Genomic DNA, 15,060 nt, shown 5'->3' with positions numbered 1-15,060 from the left:
CCTTGTTCCCTCTTCTGAAAGCTTATGGAATTTCTCAATTGGATTTTGGATTATTGCAAAAAATAAGCTGTGTGGAAAACAAAAGTTTATGATACTTACATGTTTTGTTCAGCAAAAAAATCTTCACAAATGAACACAACTCTTGTCATTTCTGAGGTGTAAATGCAATCGCCAGAGGTAAAAAGCTAACATTAGGCTATAGGCAAACTTGACTATGGTCGCATGGCTTCAGTGTCACCACAACTACGCTGTAAAGCTATGTTCAGCATGATACTGTTCGAAAGCCTCATTTAGCCACAAAGTAGCACCCGCCTTTTTTAAGATACGTAAAAGCCCTAAAATTTACGAGAGGTGTATTTACCGACATTTTTTTATGTCATAGAACAAAAGGTGAAAGTCTCTTAAGTTTGTGTCAATCACAGACCTTATTTTAGGCATCTAACCAAAATTCCATTAAAAAAAAAAAACACTGACTTTGTGACGAAGGAACTGGGAGTGCTTAAATGCAAACTAATTTTTGGAATTCACAACTTATTTTTGCACCACAATATTGCAATTTGTTTTTATTAATGCTAATTATCTACGTTACGCAGCCTAGCATAAAAACCTTTCTAGCATGTTTTGATTTCTTTGTTGTTGTTTTTTCCAAATTTCTTATGTTCTCAGAATTTGTAATACACAAATTGAAATGCACATATTTAGGTGCATGGAAAAGTACTTAAGCATGCATGAAATACCATGAATGAAAAGTAGTGTCTAGTGTGAATCAGTTCACATTCGCAAATTGGTCCAATCTCTTAGCGGTGAGCCTTGCTTAGTTAGCTTTCAGATCCCCAGTAGAACTTTATCAGCATGATGGGTCCTCCTAAATGCTGAATGTTGTAAATGGACAGACAGAAGCTAACACTATGTGAACTTTAGAAAAAAAAACAGGGGAAGTCAATGCCTTGTATCATTTACAGGATGTCGAAACACCCACTTTGAGGCTTGGAGCTTAGACGCTGTTCCACATGTGTGGAAAAATGTGTTTCCCCACTTCAGTATCTCCACTCCACTGACTTGCTTATATGCTGTAGTGTCTTTAATTCTCCCCTAATCCTACATTTGTTTCCTTGTTTACTATCTCTGTACCCCTCCCATCTCCTGTCCCATCTTATGTAATCTTTACATCCTTAATGTCCCTCTCCTCTCCTGCTGTGTAGCCTAATCTCCCTCTTCCTTCTTTTCCCCAACAGCAGTCACAGGGACAGAGTTAGACTGCTCCTTTAAAGCTTTAAACCTCACTTGTGCGTTGCAAAACAAATATATCAAATTGCATATAAGGACCTCTTAAATCATAGTTTACAGTGAAAAGCATTCTACTTCCTTATTGAATCAAAAATTAAATGAATATGCTCTATTTTACAATGGATTTACCACACAGACTTCAAAATATTTTATGCCTCACTATTTAATTCTACAACCTAAAATGTTTTCTCTTCCACTCCTCTTACTGCATTAATAAAGCCCAGAGGCTGCTAGGAAGTCCACACTACAAACTTGGAGACATTTCCTCAGTAGTTGATCTGTTAATGACGTTGGAGGGATTTCTGGTAGTGGACTGGCAAAGGCCTAAAATGAGCAGTGAAAACTAAAGATTAGTGGGTTAGTGTAATACATGCTTACCAGCCAGTAGTACTAATGAGGCATCACTCTCTCTGGTTGACTAAATAAATCTTCTTAGCCTGTTGATCATTAACACAAAAATTAATTATCTGCCCTGTGGGATAAATCAAGATATGATTCTGGCTTTCATTATATGGCACAGTCTTTACACTTAAACAAGGAGAGGCCTTTTGGGAGCCCTAGATGTACTTTTCCTTCAGGGACCCCCATCTTCATCTAGCCCAGATCACAGCAGCTCAAACTGGAAGTATCAGCCATGTCATCCCAAAGTCCTCAAATCCATTTTCGCACTCTTCAGCGTCTCATAGCGCACACAGGGCACCCCTCAGTGTCTCTATGTGATGCTAAGCTGAAACACAAAACATTGTCTTCTGGTTTGACACGGGACATAGATACGTTAGTTACGTCCAGTGTGGAGGATTTAGCGGCATCTAGAAGTGTGGTTACAGAACTAATGTTGTGTCCACACTGGAGGTGGATAAAACAATTTGCACAAGTGAATTACATGTGAAGTCAATGTAAAGACACAACTAGACACGTATTCCTGCTGGGTGGGATTGTGGGTGCAACACAAAATATGCAAACTAAGTGGCATGAATATAGCAAGCAGTGTGATTTTGTGTCATATTGTGTGTTATTCGTGCTGTTGAAAAAGTTGAAAAATCTGAATTTCAGCAACCAATTCACACCGCGATAGCCAATCAGCATTGAGATCCTCAAGGGACGTATGACGCTAAGGACGTTCATTCATGGATTCAGTGATTTCATGTGCAACTGATGCAAGTTATTTGTGCGTATGAAGCGAGTCAACTCAAAATATTGTAGTGAGAGTAATGCAATGCAAAAATTTGCACCGCGTGTGGAGGTGTGAAGACAATACAAAACTTGTGCCAAGGGTGTAGGAGAACTACAGTGTGTGATGCAGAAATGTAAATGGCCCTATCTAGAGCCAATGTATGGTTTGTGTGTTCTGGGCTATTGAAGAACAACATGCCAGACTCTGTGGCAGAAGACCTGCTCCATATATAGTAATGAAAACACAACACTCTTACATTCAGGTGATCATACATTAATGAACACATTGGACCTTTAAAACAACACTGACTTTTAAAACAACATTGACTTTTGGTTTCACAGGGGACACAAACTGTGGTCTCCTCTGTGAAAGTCCTGCTTTGTTTGATACGTCCACCTCCTCTTCCTCCCGCCCTACAAAGACTTTCTTGCTTTTTATACTACATCAGTTGTTCTCAGCGTCAAATATTGCTGCGGATGGGTTTACACCGTCAGTTTAAACTCTGGTGCATCTCATAAAGATGCTAAAGAGTGCCTTTGCCATCAATATCAATCACCGAGGGTTATGACAAAGTGTCAGCCTTTGTCAACCTGGGGATGAGAATGTGCTGGCAGTATATACACATATGTGCATGTATCTCTAAGTGTATAATTTGAAAATGATGCACTGATGTTACATATGCTGCATATTTATATTGATCTCTGTCTTCTGTTTTCTCATAGTAACTTGTATGACTTCTACCACTATTTCTACATGCTGACAAACGTCCTGTTTTACGTCAGCTCAGCCATCAATCCAATCCTCTACAACCTGGTGTCAGCCACCTACCGCCAGATCTTCTTCTCCACGCTGCGCTACTTCTGCGTGCCCTGCCGCCATACACCCAGGAGGCACCCCCACCCCCTAACCCGCCACTCCATCAGCATCTCCAGTAACCATACCCTCTCCACCAACATTATCAAAGAGACGGCATACTGATTGAACTGCAATGGAATACACTTTCTGATACTATAAACCCATCTGCAGCCACCTTGTGATTTCTCCACCAACTTCATAGAGGAAATTCTGGAACTGGTTTGGAGACTGTTGGCACAGGCTAAGCCAGCACTGGGATCACCATCATTGTCATGTGGGGTCAAGTACCCACTCTGAAACCACTGTGATCTAATTTCAGATGCACACTGTATTATGTGTTTGTGTGTTGTGTCTTTATTCATTTAACATGAGTTTGTGGGATTAAAAAAAAAAAAATGATTGGATGATGAAAGAAAAAAAAAGGTGAAAAGGATAGACAAACAGAGTGATAAAGCATCTCTTAAAATGGAAACTGATATGTAAATGTTTTGTACAGTATATTTCTATGTACATGTTTTTAATGGACCCATCATTCACACTTGCTTGGTGTTTGTACAGTGTTCATGGCTCTACTGTTTCAGTGTTTTCTAAGAATCAACCTCTTGAAAGTACTTTCTCTACAACAAATGACCTCTGGCAATACTTTCACCCCAACAAAAGTTCTGATGTAACCCTCCATTGTGCTATTTTTGGTGAGGATCTGACGATAAACTGGCTTTGATGTTAGAAAAAAAGGGGCAGAGAGTTTGTATTTCTCTTTCCTGAATCCAAGTTGCATTGACAGGAGGGAAGAGTCTTGCATCATTACTACTATCTTCTCTTGCCTTGCTTTGTTCCAAGCAGCATTAGAGTCCAGGTGAAGCAAAATCACTGATTTCTTTCTAGATACATTATACTTGTTAGAAAATTGAGCACATAGCAGCAGTGTCATCTCCTTCAGTCCCTGTGTGTGAGTGACAAGTTTGCTACATTCAGTAAGCTCTATTAACTCTGAGTCTAACAAATACACTATTAGCAAGTCTGTTAAGGGCAACACAAGCCAAATAGCTGTCACTAACATAACTTTCAGTCTTTTAGCTCAAATCGGTGAACCAGCCCTGCCGTTACTGCTTACTGTTGTGGGTGTGTTCATTCATTCATTCATTCATTCATTCATTCATTCATTCATTCATTTTCCATAATCCCTTGTCCTGTTAGGGGTCGCGAGAGTGCTAGGGCCTATCCAAGCTGACACTGGGCGAGACGCAGGGTATGCCCTGGACAGGTCACCAGACTATCAAAGGGCTGACACATAGAAAAGGACAACCATACACGCTCACGTTCACACATACAGGCAATTTAGAGTCACCAGTTAACCGAGCCTGCATGTCTTTGGACTGTGGGAGGAAGCTGGAGTACCCAGATTAAACCTACCCTGATATGGGGAGAACATGCAGAAGTGATGTGCCACTATAGACCGTGCTACTGAGTTAGCTGTCACTTTGCAGCAGCTCGTTCGTCAGCTCAGCCTGCATCTCAGAGCACAGAATACTAGTTATTTTTTCAGCATTTTGAAACCCAATTTATATACTTGGTGATTTTTGTAAAAGTAGTTTAAGTAAAAACTTTTTTGAACATAGGGTGAGTACAGTTGATAATAGATCCCTAGACTCTGAAATAAGAATGTGAATGAAATTGAAAATATTGCATACAAAGATTATGATTACTTCTGGTAATTGTTTTCTGCATTCATTAAAAAAACGTGAAGTAAGTGTGTAGACAGAGGAGAAGTGGCTGTAGGTGACTCTTTGAAGTATTTGTACATAAGTGACCATGTGGACTCGTTAGAAATTAATTAATGCAAAGACACAAGTATGCTTACCTGGAATATAGTGTCGCATGTGTGAGCAGAAAAGGAGCACTTCAACAGTTACAGAGCACCCACGCTAATATCTCCCACCAGCTGCTGCTTGAGCAGTTGGAGGCAGGAACAGATCAGGGGACTCAAACATTTTCTTTAAGAGGAAAACCAAGATGTGAAACAATCTGGATTCTCTGTCATTATGGCACTCAAGAAGTGCTATGGGGGATTAGAAAATCGGCATTGCCATCATTTATCCATGACTCAGCAACAGCATTTTGAAAAGCCAGAAAATTGAGCTTGTGCAAGGGGCCACTCTTTTAACCAGAATGGTTATTACTAGCCCAGTGCACTTAACCAATATCCCTAAAAAATTCTGCACCTTAATGTTCAGTGCCAATGTTTAGTGCCAGTGTGAGAAGTAGTGTGCCCTTTATGTAGCATGGCAGAAAGGAGGTGGAGGTCAAGGTGCTTACAGACCTGCAGTTAATGTTTGCCATTCTTATGCCTCCATGCTGGGAATATCCATGCCTGGAGTCATTATGTATTTGGGTATATCCCGTGAATGCAGTATCCCAAATTTAAGTATTTCAAATTTAACACAAATATCCACTTTGACTTGAATTGATTAGGTTACAGCGGTCAAACGTCAAGGTCACTGTGACCTTGTCTATCTTATTCTCATGAACGTGACATCTCAAGAACTCCCTGAGGGATTTTATTTTTTATTTTTTTTCAAATTTGGCACAAGCGCACACATGTCAGCTCAGTGTACAGAGAGGCAGTCAGAACTACAGGCTACAATGAGGCTAAAACAACTTTTTATGTCGGGGCTTCAGGACACTTGGGTCACTACGGAAGAGCAGTATAGAGGTATTTTGTGGTTTCAATTATGTGCTCTTGGATGTTTTAATCTGGGTCGCCGTCAGCCATTAGGTGTGCAGTTGTGCTGCTACCCCCTCTCCCCTTGGATCTCTGCAAGGGATGTGAGGACTCTTTAACTTCACCTGAGCTTCCCTCAGTATATGGGTGAGTAGATAGTGGCTGAATTTTCATTTTTGGGTGCACTATCCCTTTAAAGCAAGGTGAAGGGGGTGGGGCATGATTTATATATTATCAAGAAATCCGACAGGCTCTCATTTTAAAAGCAGACCTTTGCCTTAACATTAACCATACCTCAACCAGAGTGAATTTGCCATAACCTCAGAATTCTAAAAACATTAGCAAAGAAGCTAAAAAGCACTGTCACTGGATGTAATCAAGAATTATGCTGAAATGTCCAGACATTTTTGCCTGGCAATGGCTTAATTATACACACAAAATACCACTAAGAACAGGGAATACAATTATTGTTGAGTAATTTCCTATCTAAGTAAATCCACATTTGATACAGGACCCTGAGTGAGAAGCTGTTTTAATGGATCATTGTAATCATATTAGTTGAAATCTGCCAAGTTTTCCTCTGTAGAAAATTAATGGACAGCCAGTGACTTGGTGCTTGTCTTGTCATTATTCTGAGGCATAGGTGTTTACAGTGTGTAGAGTATGAGGGCAATGCTGTCTTCATGCAGGTACTTGTATGTTCCCCGTAGAGTACACGACTTACAAATGATAGCACTTGTGAATGTGCTTCTGAGGAAATCAGATTCTGTTTTTGCTGTAATATAAACAAGTAGGATCATTAAATCAGCAACGCTGGACCATTTTATTCACAAGAGGTTCTTTTCAGCTGATGAGGGAGCCCAGCCTGATTTCAGTTTACTACAAAATGGAGATCAATTGATTTCATTATAAAAGGCTCTAGTAATTACAAGGTCGCAGCAGCCCAATCATTTGATGTCTGCACTGTTTATGTTACTGAAGTCCTTCTTTCCTTTTTTCTTTTTTTAATCTTGCAGCTTGTTTTTATGTTTGCCAGGTAAAAACCAACGGTTGAAATGATGTATTATGAGTGTTCACAAAATCCCATGAATGAGTAGAACCAATTTAGCAGTCTTGTCATCATTAAAGAGTCTACAACAATGCAGGCAGCTCTGTGAGGCTGTAGCATAGATTTATAACAATAACTAGATACAAGATCCCAAGGCGGCGCCTATCCAATCCAATGGCGATGCGCCCCTGCCACATATGCCAAAAAAAAATGTCTAGCCCTCAGGTTTACTTCCACGGTATGCGGCCACTGCATATGCGCAGTACTATTTCTCCTACTGGCTCTGCCCATGAATTCCTGCTTTGCTCATAGACTTCACAATGTGATGACATCACAGATTTCAATCACTTTTTTCAGCGTATGAGAAGTTTTACAAATATAAAACCTTGATCTTTCTTAATAGAATTATTGCCCTTTTTTGCATTTTGTGGTATCCTGTCAAACGTTTTACAGACAACTTTTTTATAAAGGTGGTCTATGGGAAAATGTTTTTTGGGCCATGGAGAATTTTTCCACTACAAAGCCATGACTGGCCCCTGGGAATAATTGGAAGCAAGGCTGAGCTGCTTTCCTGGGGGCCTGGGCTGCACTCAGGCACAGACGTACTCTGAGTTCAAAGTTAACATCAGCATTCTAACATTCTTACAGTGACACTGCAAACATGTTAATGCTAAGCAGTTTGCCAATTTAGCATGCTGACATTTGCTAATTAGCACTTAACATAACAGAGCAACAGAGGCTGATAGAAATGTCATTTAATTTGCAAGTATTTAGTAATTAACTGGGGAACGAGAATCCATCCAATAGCTGCTGAGAAATTTTTCACACACACACACACACGCACACGCACACGCAAACACACACACACAGACACACACACACACACTCAAGCACGCACACACAAAGACAAATGTAAACCCTATGGTAGCACTTATGGAAAAGTGAGGGGTCACCAAAGTCATTAAAGCTGAGATTAGAAAAAAATAAAATGCCTTTTAATGCTTTACATCACATCCACATCCATATTTTTCACCTATTCAACAATGTATGCCTAAAAAAATACAAAGTAAAATTTCTTCATATCAAAATCCAATCATGTTTTTACTTTGTAAAATATGACATGTGCTTATGTAAGCTAGTACCAACCAATTTCAACTAATAATATCATGACATCCACCCATCAATCGATCTGCAACTTTAGTCGCACAGAGCTGAAATTATTCATTGGCTGGCTAGCAACAACATGCTTCATTGGTATGTCTTTGGGTGTTGGCCACCACAATTGTTATGTTCTGTCCTCCCAAAATAGGTATAGTTAGGGGTCCGCTGCCTAGAATTTCTTCACTTTGATATCTGTGACAGTTTCAGGTTATGCACAAGGCATCTTATAGTTATATTAATACTGCTTGAGCATCAAATGGACTTTGTCTCTTTTTCCCATGGATGTATAAAGAGAACCATGCATACCATGTTGAAGGTTGGGCCCCATTCATCCCTATTAAATTTGCTCGGTGGTGCACAAAGCCAAAAAAGTTCAACTGCCATGTACAAAATTACGTGCATGATCAGTGCTGCTTCCACATTGTGTGGCCAATGGAGAAGGCTCAGTAGAAACTTCCATCGGTCAAGATGGCAACTTCCAGTGTAGCGCTCCACTAACTTGAATTAAAGGAATAAAACGATTCAATCTTGCAGCTCCTCCTGACCTTCACAGTGTTATCAGACAAATGGATTAATTCCCAGTAGTGAAACAAGTTGTTCTGTGAGGGTTGTTGGGGAAAAAGTATCACTGATTTAAAGACATCTCTTGCCACACGAGACAATAGGAAGTCTTTTTGAGTCCAAAGGCATGACATGACAGTGTTATAATGAAGGTAATTTAGTCTATTAAGTCTAAATTATCCTTTCAACATCACTAACAGGTCTTAGTGAGCATTCATGATGTTTAACCACAAGGTGGCTGCTCTGCAGTGGGCTATTTATAATTATCTAATCCTTTAACTTTGCAGCATCTGTGGTGAAAATAAATGAATATGTGCTTGGAATCCATAGCTACACTAGCTAGAGAGACTCAGGACTAGCCACTGCTATAGAGGTTCAGCAAAATTTAGATGAAAAGGCACTAGGCCATAGAGGTATGGTGCACATTTTAGTTGATAAAAACATTTGTACAACTGAACATGGTATATGAATATCAAAATGCTAGAAAAAAAGAACTGTTATTTATTTCCATATATTGGTTATCACTTCTGTGTACTCAGTATTTACCTCTTTAATGTATTACACCTACTTTTGCCAACTAAAACTACAATGATCCCCGGGACTGCTGTACTGTAAAAGTACTGCTACCACCTTCTCAATGCATAACACAGCAGTATAAGAAAGCTCAACCTCTGTGTATTATTTTTATTATGCCATGGTTGTTTGTTTAATATAAAGTACTTTATTATTATTAGTGACAGTTATTAGCTGTGCTTTGTATTGGTTGATATGACTCTGTGTTCCTGTAAAGTATCTGTGTTCTTGTTGACTCTGTGGAGGCTTTAGCCACTTTCTATGTTTCATATAAAACTTATTTCAGCCAAACATCAGATTCCCTAACCCAAAGATCCACCAGACATACTGAATGAAATATATTAAAAAAAACTGTATAGCCCTTTAATTTTGCAAACTATTTAGATACGTTTTCTGTACTTTTCTGCACAGATCTATAAATAGATTATAATCTCAATGTGTCTTGGCCCAGTGTTTATTGTATTTAAATCAAAGAAATGTTTTGCTTATATCAACTGATGGTTCCATTTTAATGTATATGTCATGTTTCTCTAACAGAATGTTATTACATTTCATTTTAAAAATAAATAATAAAGGGATGAAGATATCAAATATACTCATGCACTGGCTTTGCTGCTTACAATATGTCTCCCCTCCGTGTTATTCCTGCTACACAGGCTCTCTCACAGGTATGCTAGGATATGCAATGAGAAGTGCACACACACCAACAAACACACACACACGTGCACACACACACACACACACACACATATACGCACACACCACTTAGCGGTGTTTGACCTTTTCTAAAGCATACTCATGACAATTAACAGCTGTCGGCTTGAAAAAAAGAAATGTCACTCGAAGCACATGTATGTAGGCACAGAGGGCTGCTGCATTATCAAACAAGCCATATGTCTAACTTAAGACGATAATTGAGCAGTAACATTGGACATTACCATGTTCTCGCTGTGGAGTAGGGAATTAAACCCCATAACAGAGCATACAGTAAATATCAATTTATATGGCTGTTGTTTGTTTGGATTTACAGCAGCCTGGCCGATAAAACCACAGACTAAAAATATGGATCAAAGTCTAGTTGTTTTTTTATTATTTCATTTATGTATTTATATGGCACATTTCATACAACAGTAACACAAAGTGCCTCACAGAGGTTAAAAACAACAAAGAACCAAAACAGAAAACAAAAAAGAAAAGAGAAAACCCAACCCTTCCACCCCACATAGAGATACATAAATATACACATACGCACACACACACACACACACACATACACACACACACAGACACACAGACACACCCACACCCACAAGCTCACACCCACACACACTAGCTATCACTAAAGAGACATGGCCGAGCACTGAGACCCGAGGCAAGGAAAAAGCCACCTCTGGGGGCCATCCACACTGAGAGGGCCCATGGTTCACGGCCACAGGGAGCGCCGCCATAGAGACCTCCCCGACCCAGGCAGACAGGAGGCTCCACACTGAGGTGCAGTGCCCTTCAGCCACCAAGGTCAGAGCTGTCCACGGGACGGCACCCCCATCGGTTGACCAGGAACAGCTCTGAGTGTGGTAGGCCCCCAATAGGAAACACTGGAGCTAAAAACTGAGGGACTAAAACAGTAGGATAGGATAAAAGGTATAACCAATGAACAAAAAGCTATTTAGCTCATAAAATTAAGTTAATAGCTAGGTAAGAATGATCTAAAACAGAGACATAAAATGCATCAAAACTAAAACCTATAACTAAAATAACAAAAGATAAAGATTAAATGAGATAAGAACGTAAAAGAGGAAGGGTAAGAGCATTTAAAAAAAAAAAATAGATAAATCGGTTAAAAGCCTGATAAAAGGAATTTAAAATAGATAAATAAAGAGATCAGTTCAAAGCCTGATTAAAAAGATGAGTCTGGAGCCTCTTTTTAAAAACATCAACAGTCTCTGCAGCCCAGAGGTTCACCAGCAGGCTGTTCCACAATCGGGGGCCATAATAATTAAATGCTGCCTCCCCGTGTGTTTTAGTCCTAACTTGTGGTATGGTTAAAAGGCCGGTGCCGGAGGGCCTCAGGGTCCGCAAGGGTTGATATGGTAAAAGCAGGTCAGATAAATAAGAAGGCCCAAGAGTGTGAAGACATTTAAAAACTAATAAAAGAACCTTAGCGATTTTAAAACTGGTGTAATGTGCTCCCGCCCTCTGGTCCTCGTCAGCACTCGTGCAGCTGAATTCTGTAATAATTGTAGATGTGAGATACTCTATTTGAGAAGACCAGAGAGCAGGGCATTACAATAATCTAACCTACAGGAGATAAAAGCATGCATCAGCACCTCCGTGCTGGCCTGAGAGAGAAACGGGTGGACTCTGGCTATATTCTTAAGGTGGTAGAAACCTGCCTTTGTTATGTTCTTAATATGTGGAATAAAACAGAGCTCAGAGTCAAAAATCACACCCAGATTTTTTACAGATTGTGTTAGTTTAAAATCCTGTAGTTTTGGTAAAAGTTTCTCTCTCTGGCCTTCAGGACCAATGACTAAAACCTCAATTGGTCCTGCGTCATCAGGAGACACGGCTATGTACAGTTGCGTGTAACAGCATAACTATGAAAGCTGATGCCGTGCCTCCTGATGACGTTCCCCAGGGGAAGCATGTAGAGATTAAAAAGAGTTGGACCTAAAATTGACCCCTGGGGGACCCCACACTTTATCTCATGGGTTCCTGAGGAACAAGTATCCATACTTACAAAGAAGTGTCGATCAGTAAGGTAAGAGACGAACCAGTTAAAAACAGTACCAGAGAGGCTGACCAGGTGCCTCAGTCTATTTAATAAAATGTGATGGTCTACTGTATCGAAGGCAGCGGTTAGATCCAATAAAACCAAGACTGTGAGTTTATGGTTATCTAAATTGCACCTGATGTCGTTTAAAAACCAGACTGATACTTCTCTAAAGTGTTATTTGTATTTAAAAAATCATTTACTTGGGTAAAAACCAGTTTTTCTAAAATTTTGCTTAAAAATGGTAAGTTGGATACAGGCCGATAATTATTAAAAATGTTGGGGTCTAAATTACTCTTCTTCAGAAGGGGCTTCACCACCGCCGTTTTCAAGGAGGTCGGGAAGACACCCGTCTGAAGAGAGCAATTCACCATGTACAGTAGCTGTTCCTCAAAGAATCCATAAAATGTTTTAGTGGTTCTTGCTTCTAATTTGTTCTCAGTCAGCTTGGAGGAATATTAGCAGGAAGCCTGGATCAGGTAAGTTTTACATGTCATTACTTATTTTGATTGCCTGAACCCAGCTGCTGTTGAAAGTCATGAGTGTTCCACAGCACCAAATTGAATTACAATTGAGTACATGTTTGTTAGCAACAGCATGTCATAATGAAAAAGAAAAGAAAATAATGCCTCAGTGTGCTTGGGAATCAAGCTGAACTGGAGGAATGCGATGCAGTGTGCATCACTTTCAGTGTCCACGGTCTCCTAAAGCACCGGAGCACTCATTCTCTGCCACACTGGAAAAAAATGACTCCTGTCTTCTCCCAAACACACTGGCTCCAGTGCTGTAAACAGTATGCTAATACCATATCATGTTTCCTTGGAGGAAGACAAAATGTTTTCTGTGACTAATCTGTTAATTGATTTTCAATGGTGATACTGTTGAAAAAAGTATATTGTATGTAATCCTGTTATGTTTTTCTCTGTTATATGGTGGACTCCTAGGTATGTACTGTATAAGCAATTGAAAACAAATTTTGAAAGATTAAAAAAGAAAAAATGTGAAGATGAACAACTTTAGAGGTAATCCTGACACAAACCCAGCTGGCACCAGATGTCAATATGACATCAGGAAGATGTTGGACATCAGAGAGATGTTGGTTGGAATACATTTTGGTTGGAATGAAAATCTGGTTGATGATAATTTAATGTCTAACGACATTTGATATTTGTACTTGTGTCTATTCTGTAATTTTATGATGTTGGTAAATGGACCTGCACTTGTATAGTGCCCTTCTAGTCTTCTGACCATTCAAAGCGCTTTTTACATTACGAGTCACATTCATATGCACAGTCACACATTGTGGCCGAGGCTACCATACAAGGTGCCACCTGCTACTCAGTAATCATTCACATGCTCTCACACACCAATGGAACAGCCATCGGGGTTCAATTTGTGGTTCAGTATGTTGTCCAAGGATACTTGGACATGCGGACTGCAGGATCCAACCACCGATCTTCCAATTGGTGAACGACGCACTCCAAATCTGGGCTAGAGCCACCCACAATAATCACACTACACCACCATATGTTTGTGTAGTATGATTTTGGTTGTGTTTACCAGCCAACATCTGCAAATCTATTGCCCCTCAGGGACAATAATGACTTTCAGAACTAATATTTGGCACATTACTTTCTGTAAGAAAATGTACGAACATTTGGCAGAAAAATAAAAAGTAAAAAGGGCACTAGCTGCACGTGGTGGGGCACCAGTACACAGAAAGTCTACATGGCAATGCAGCACATTTTCTCCAATAAAAGGGCACCCTAGGGGGGCCATTGGCCCACTGTCGAGGGTAGAGGGCAGTGTATAATGGTTTATCTACGATAGGGGCATCCAAGAGGGCACTTTTGCGGCAATTTTCAGACATGGATAAATAACATGGAACCAAGAACTGAACCCTGTGGAACTCCATGTAAAGTCATAAACTGCATTCTTTAGACCAGAACTCTCCAAAAGAGATAAGGTGTTTATTATTTAAAAGTGGTTATTCTGGGTCAGTGGTGGAGGTTTTTTTTGCCTCATAGGGCCGCCTAAGGGTGGAGTGTAACTGTAAAAAACCAAAATGATAATATATCTGACAGCGAGATAAGGCTTAAAGTTCAGCATTGCATGCAAAAGTTCAAGCTTGCAACAGTTCCCTTATTCTAGAGCCTTACTCCACCCACTTTGATAAATAGAGAGATTTATTTCCCCCTTTTGCCATAAGGAGCTGGAAGTGGGTATGAAATTACAATTTTATCCCTTGTCCCTTCATGTTTTCTCCATTGCATTCTGCCAAATGGAAATTTAAGCACATGGCACAACTAACCAGTCCATATATCACTTCTGAGTGGGAAAATGCTTTCTTTAATGACCAGCTGTGGAACAGAAGTGGCAGCATTTGAATTGGTTTATCACAGCAAGCTGACATCTATACACACACACACACACACACACACACTAAGCTTGATGCTTTGAGGAAGCAGGAGGAGAGTTTTCTAATACATCCATAAAATGGGTACTAATCAAACTATTTGGTCCAGCTGGAAAACAGCTTCTCCCTCTTTATGTTGTTGTCTATTGCTTTCTTTTTTCCATCTCTTACACCCTTGGTTTCAACAGATCTTGATTGTAGGCAATTGAATGTGCCCTGGAGAATTTTCATTGCAAACAAACAAACAAGATTTGGTTTACAGTAGTACAAGGTGTATCTGCAATCTGCAGAGAGGTGTCATGTCACTATGGGTACATGTGCATCCTTAAGGGCATGCTGTTATGAGATACAACAAAAAAATCCTACTGCAAAAAAATCTATAATCTATAATTTGGTTCAGGACAAAGGCTGACTAGAATTCATTTACATTTTGGTTACTTTAAATGAGGAGATGAGAAAGGAAGATGAAAGGAGACATGAGAGTCCACTG

The 15,060-nt window shown here is 39.8% G+C and overlaps 1 protein-coding gene across 1 annotated transcript in view; it reads left to right on the top strand.

Annotated features, from left to right (window-relative positions):
* The window catches only part of ntsr1 (neurotensin receptor 1 (high affinity)), a 109,762-nt gene extending 103,482 nt beyond the window's left edge, over window positions 1-6,280 (top strand). Inside the window, exon 4 of the mRNA XM_033630227.2 lies at window positions 3,184-6,280. Coding sequence (XP_033486118.1) covers window positions 3,184-3,439 — 256 coding nt within the window. The 3' untranslated portion in view covers window positions 3,440-6,280. The remainder of the gene's footprint in view (window positions 1-3,183) is intronic.
* Window positions 6,281-15,060: the final 8,780 nt, after the last annotated feature.

The sequence above is a fragment of the Epinephelus lanceolatus genome, chromosome 8 (genome assembly GCF_041903045.1).
Source record: "Epinephelus lanceolatus isolate andai-2023 chromosome 8, ASM4190304v1, whole genome shotgun sequence".
Classification (NCBI taxonomy): Eukaryota; Metazoa; Chordata; class Actinopteri; order Perciformes; family Serranidae; genus Epinephelus; species Epinephelus lanceolatus.
This window is presented reverse-complemented; position numbering and strand designations above follow the sequence as displayed.